The following is a 6,063-nucleotide window of genomic DNA, read 5'->3' on the forward strand; positions in this document are numbered from 1 at the left end:
TGCTTTTCAAAATATCCATGTTATGACTCTACTTCTGAACCCATGGATTCAGGAGAAAGTGGAGAAGGGCCATTCTACGCAAAGAGAAAGATAGAATCGCAGTCACCATGACAGCCCTGTGTGCTAGGTGTAGCTCCTCTGCGAGGAGATGGTCATGGGAGGGAGAAGGAACACGCAGTCGGACACGCCCCCGAGCCCCGCGCTGAGGAGAAAGGAAGCGCAGTAACCACGGTGAATGTCTCCCAGGTGCAGATCTACGAGGAAGACTTCAGAAGGGAGAGGTCGGACCGAGAGAGACTCAACCAGGAGAAAGAGCAGCTGCAGCAAATGAACCGGACGTCGCAATCCCAGCTGAACCAGCTGAAGTCCAAGGTACAGGTCAGAGCGAAGGGCCTTGGCCCGCAGGTGTGTGCTACCCGTTTACCCTCTCCCTTAAGGCAGAACGCAAGGCTCTGGGGCTTCTGGTATTTGACGCTGAATTTTTCTGAGAGGTCAGCACCGGGGATGAAATGATTCTTAAACCATCTTGTGAGAAGTTGGGAACAACTGGGTGTTTCTTTTAGTGTAACTGTAGTGAGGAGTTACCCAGCAGCTGGACTCCAACATTCTTTTCTGACGTCTAATTCTTTTGATCTTTTCCTCCTGATATTTATTTTGGTCGCCTGGGAGCTGGCCTACCCAGGACTCCAAGGCCAACCTGAAACTCCCCAGGGCAGTGACGTGTGTCTAAGTCCTTGTCACGTTCTGTGAAGGGCTGAGTGGAATGTCCCCATCTTCCAAAAACAGGCCCGTTGCTAAGTGTCATTTACGTGTCTGTCTGGTGCAGCAGTTCTCAACCTGTGGGTCGCGACCCCTTTGGCGGTCGAACGACCCTTTCACAGGGGTTGCCTAAGACCATCCTGCGTATCAGATATTTACATGACAATTCATAACAGTAGCAACATTACAGTTATGCAGAAGCAATGAAAATAATTTTATGGTTGGGTCACAACATGAGGAACTGTATTTAAAGGGCCAGAAGGTTGAGAACCACAGACTCTGGTGGGACCAAGGTGTTCCCTCTGGGGGCCCCAAGGTAACTGTGACTGGAGTATTTTGGAAGCCGGTAACGTGAGCCAGCTCGTTGGAATAGGGTCTATTAATGTAAGCCGCTAAAATAAAGCATGATCGGCTATAATGAAAGCAGACACAGGAAGCCACCACGATGGGTAAATGCTAATGTGAATGGAAAAAATGCAGGGGACACAATTTTGGCTTAAGAAAGGAAAATGCACTACAAACTATCTGACACTGTTCAGGACGTGCCCGGGCCCCTGTGGGACCTGACCCTGTGGCCGCCCCAGTTCCATTCAGTGAGTAACAGGAGCTGTTCTATGTCCACACCCACATCTGCTCCTCCCCTCCTCCATCCAGACGGAAATGTACCCCCTCACGCTGAGAACTGTAAGGGCCCCAAACACACTGCAATAACAACATGAACCGCCCACGTCCCCAGACCTCATGTGGGATTTCCGGGATGGAGCCCAGGCGTGTCCGGAAAGCCCGAAGGCCGCCTGCTTTCCCCAGCACCTCCGCTCCGTGGTCCCCGCAGCCCCGGGGCGTCCCCGAGAGCTGGTCCCAAGCAGCGTCAGGAGGAACCATCGAACCCTTTCTGATAGGCAGATATCTGTGCTTTGTCCACAGGTAAAAGCGTGCCGGCTGGAGCAAGAAAGGCTGGAACGGCAGTTGGAACAGGTGCGTGGCCGCCCACTGAACTCCCGGAGCCTCTCAGTGCCCGCACGCCCCCCCAGCCCCCTACCCCCCGCGCCCCTGCACTCCCTGGATGACAGCTCCCCCCAGGCCAGTCCCAGGCCCTCTATGTCCCCACGGGGCCCGGCAGCCCTGTGCTCACTGTGGCCGAGGGCCGCGGAGAGAAGGTCAGGGACCCCCAGCCCTGCACACATGAGAAGCACATGCTCTGCCACACGTGACGAAGCCCGAGCCCGTGTGTTCTCACAAGGAGCGTCCTATGCAGACCATGGCCACTGGGCAAGCCCCTCCCTGTGGCCCTGCAGTTGCTGACAGTTTACGGTGGGAAACTACCACCGAGATGTCCACCTCTTTTGGGGAATAGGGTCCCCTCTCGGCCCCGACACTGCCCCGTCCCCCGCGGCTGTCGTAGTCCTCGTAGTCCTCTACTGCTTCCTCTCTGACTAGTTGAGCCCAAGGGTGTCTCCTCAGGTAAGAGAACTCCCTAGAGCACAATGCGAGGCCCTTCTGTGAAGACAACTCAGTGGAGTTAACGCTAGCTACCTCTCAGTTCTTGCTAATTTCTTCAAAATTAGAAAAATAGCAACTTCACCTTAAGTAAGTCGGCTGTGAGCTCATCTGTGTTGGTCCAGGGTCCGACCTCCTCCTGCTGTGACAGAGTTAGGCTAACCCTGGCCCGTGTGGCTCCGGTGGTCGAGCATCGTCCTGTGCACCAGAGGGTCACGGGTTTGATTCCTGCTCAGGGCACATACCCAAGTTGTGGGTTCTATCCCCGGTTGGGGCTCATACAGGAGGCAACAGATCCAAGTTTCTCTCTCACATTGATCTTTCTCTTTCTCTTCCTTCCTCCCTCTCTAAGATCAATTAAAAAAAAAAAAGACTATCTGGCCAGTGTGGCTCATTGGTTGGGTGTTGTCCTGAGCACCAACAGGTAGCAGGTTGGATTCCTGGTCCGGGCACATGCCCGGGCTGCGGGCTTAATCCCGCGTTCGGGGTGTACAGAAGGCAGTTGATCAATGTTTGGCTCTCACATCAATGTTTCTCTTCCTCTCTCTCCCTTCCTCTCTCTCGAAAACCAATAAATTAAAAATAACAAAAACTGAAGCCAAACCATGTGACTGTAAAAGCAAGTGTCAGTGTGAGGCCCCGCTGCACCCACTCCTGTGACCGACGGCCTTGTCTCCTCAGATGCGCATCCTGCCCTGTCGCTGCGGCCTGGGTCTCCACCTGCCCGACGCGGCAGGCGCACCTGCCGACCCCGGGGCTGTGCCGGACCTGCCCAGGCTCCCGGTGAGTAAGCCGCTCCCGGCCTGCGGGCTGGCCCAGCGTGCTGCTGTCCTGAAATCAGCCCGTCTCTGGAATGTGGCACCTTAGCTCCGCCCCCAACCTGCGGAGTGACAGGGGCCACACACACTCTCACTGACTTGCCATATGGTGTCCACAGAGACATGGACGTTCATTGCAAGGTGCCCCATTGAGTCCTAAGCCCTTGAACAAACACACAGCATGTTAGATGGGTCGTTTTTAATGCCAGACCTGATTCTACCAAGAGGACATTTTTATGTATAACGAAAAGCAAAGGGAATAAAGCAAAAATCGGTTCAAGAAACGCCTTTTTCCTTTGTCAACTTAGGTTGAACTACTGTGGATAGCGCTGCATCTGGGCAAAATAGTTTCTAACATTTTCCAATTGAAAGGATATTCTTTTTCAAAAAATTCATTTTATTGATTTTTCACAGAGAGGAAGGGAGAGGGATAGAGAGTGAGAAACATCGATGTGAGAGAAACATCCATCAGCTGCCTCCTGCACACCCCCAGTTGGGGATGTGCCCGAAACCAAGGCACATGCCCTTGACCAGAATCGAACCTGGGACCCTTGAGTCCGCAGGCCGATGCTCTATCCACTGAGCCAAACCGGTTAGGGCTGAAAGGATATTCTTAAAGGGGCCAAGAAAATGCAACCCATTTCCGTGGCTCTCCACGGTTGTGTCCACCCAGGCGGATGCCTGGACAGGGGGCAATCGTGTGTGAGTGGAACTGACGCAGACAGCCTGCCTGCATGTCAGCCCAGCACCCTCCCTGCCTCTAGTCCCAGATTCCACCGCCCTCCCCCACGCCCTCCATCCTGCCTTCACAGACGGTCTTCACACAGGGAGACAAAAGATGCATTTTTCGCTGACTGCATTTGGTCCAACCACTCCCTTCTCCCGCTGCTTTTACTATTCACGGTGCTTCTAATTTTGCAAAGAGTCTGAGGTTTAGCTGGATTTCCCCAGCGGAGCACCCACAGAGAGCAGGACCCTCCGGGGCCCATACCTCAGCATCTGAATGTGACTCAAGCCCTTTCGCAAGGGAGGGCCGGTGCCTGTGGGCGCAGGGGTTTAATGAGCCTCCTACTCGAGCCTCCTACTCGAACCCGGTCTTGTTGCAGAATCACCACCTCTGTCTGCTCGCCTTCCCCCAGCTCTTTTGTTTTCCTTATGCGTTTGCTGACTTTTCAGTCTTTACAGAAACGTTCGTGGGAATCTTCAAATGCAGCTACGATTCCTTAAATACTTTTCAGAGCAGGGAGAAGTAAATTAATATGGCGGGAACTATAAAGAGATAGACATTTACTTAGATGTTAGCTCCCACAGGTTAAGCAGGGGTCCTCAAACTACGGCCCGCGGGCCACATGCAAATACAAATATTGTGTTTGTTCCCGTTTTGTTTTTTTACTTCAAAATAAGATAGGTGCAGTGTGCATAGGAATTTGTTCATAGTTTTTTTTTTTAAACTATAGTCCGGCCCTCCAACGGCCTGAGGGACAGTGAACTGGCCCCCTGTTTAAAAAGTTTGAGGACCCCTGGGTTAAGGAATTGGGACAATATTCCTGTAAAACCAATGAATCATCCAGGTTTATCTGGAAGTAAAAATGGCTATTTTCTTCACACCTTCATTCATGCACAGAAGGGAGAAACACTCCTGTCATAGAGCTCGTCAAACTTTCCCCATCGATGACCAGAGATAAGGCGGCCGAACCTGTAAAATTACCACCCGTAAGGCCTGCGTTTGGAAAAGACTCCACGCTGTGTGTCATGCCTGCATTTCCAAGCAGCGCTTACGCAAACAGAATCTCGGTTTATGGCAGAATTCGCAAAGACCCGGAATTAGTTTTAAGAGGCCGCTCTGTGCTTGTTTCCGAGCCTGAGTGGAAGCACGTGCGAGCGCGTTTGTGAAATGACAGCGCGTTCGCCCGCGTTGGGCACCTCCGCTGGCCTGTGCGGCGGAGGCTCAGCCCCTGACCCAGTGCATCACCGAGGCAGCTCGACATAAACGAGCCGATGAAAACCAGAGGGGATCTCATTTCCTCCCCAGCTTTTTGTGCACGAAGGGAGCCAAGAGCCGAGGTGTCTGAGGGGGTGCTGGGGGCAGGGGGTGGGGGGCAGGCTGTGCTGAGCGCAGCTTTCTGGTGTCTTGTCAGGGACTGAGCTTTGGGGTTACCTCCAGTGGCTGGGCCGCCCTGCCAAGCTCCGGGTTAGAGCAAGTCCCTGAGTTCTCTCCGAGAGGTGACGGAACTAGGGAAGGACAGGCGTGAACTCGGTGCCTGGGCAGGACGTAGGCTGAGCACATGGAGCAGAGACAAGCCACCTCTCGGGCAGGTCTGCCTCAGATTGCTGTGCTGAGCGGTTCAAAACACTGGGCTGGGAGCGCATCTTGAAGCCGGCCGACCACAGGCCGATTAAGAAAGGCAGTTCATGTGACGTGCTCCCTGATGCTCAGCATCCAGCTGCTCTTAGCTGGCGGGAACCCAGGAGACATCCCTGGAGAGAAATCCAGGTCTGCACTCTGGCGTCGGCCTCTCCAGCCTGACCCACCTGGGCACGTGGGGCGGGTTCTTGGGAACAGTGGGCAGGGGGGGCGGGGCCCAGCTGTCCTGCCCCCGACCCTGAGCCCCCAGGGCCTGGTCCTCCCTCCACAGCTCAGTGTTCCCCCTGGATCCACCGGAAAACACCAAACTTGTCATTTTTCTCTCTGGTCTTCCTGCTGCCTCCTGTGTGAAGTTCTAAAAAGAACTTTTCTTTTGTTATTTGTTGATAGGAAATGGCTTTGTTTTATTTATGGGCTATAGTGAGTTTTACAGAAGTGTTTATACTTCGGCAGACATCCAGAACACATCTGTTTTGGAAAAAGAAAATGTGCCACAACCCAGAGCAGTCACATCTGGCCTTCCATGGGGTGGGTTGTGGGGGTGGGGGAGTCCGGAGGGGGCCCCGGTGCTGAGGGGGGCCTCAGAGACCAGCAGGACCGCCAGCGGCTCAGGTAGAAGCGACC

The 6,063-nt window shown here is 53.8% G+C and overlaps 1 protein-coding gene across 1 annotated transcript in view; it reads left to right on the forward strand.

The window, feature by feature from the left end:
• TNIP3 (TNFAIP3 interacting protein 3) overlaps positions 1–3,123 on the forward strand; it is an 18,131-nt gene extending 15,008 nt beyond the window's left edge. The window contains exons 6-8 of the mRNA XM_023747219.1: positions 247–372; positions 1,684–1,734; positions 2,938–3,123. Coding sequence (XP_023602987.1) covers positions 247–372; positions 1,684–1,734; positions 2,938–3,123 — 363 coding nt within the window. The remainder of the gene's footprint in view (positions 1–246; positions 373–1,683; positions 1,735–2,937) is intronic.
• The last annotated feature ends 2,940 nt before the right edge of the window (positions 3,124–6,063 follow it).

Source organism: Myotis lucifugus, unplaced genomic scaffold (genome assembly GCF_000147115.1).
Source record: "Myotis lucifugus unplaced genomic scaffold, Myoluc2.0 scaffold_814, whole genome shotgun sequence".
NCBI classification, from domain to species: Eukaryota; Metazoa; Chordata; class Mammalia; order Chiroptera; family Vespertilionidae; genus Myotis; species Myotis lucifugus.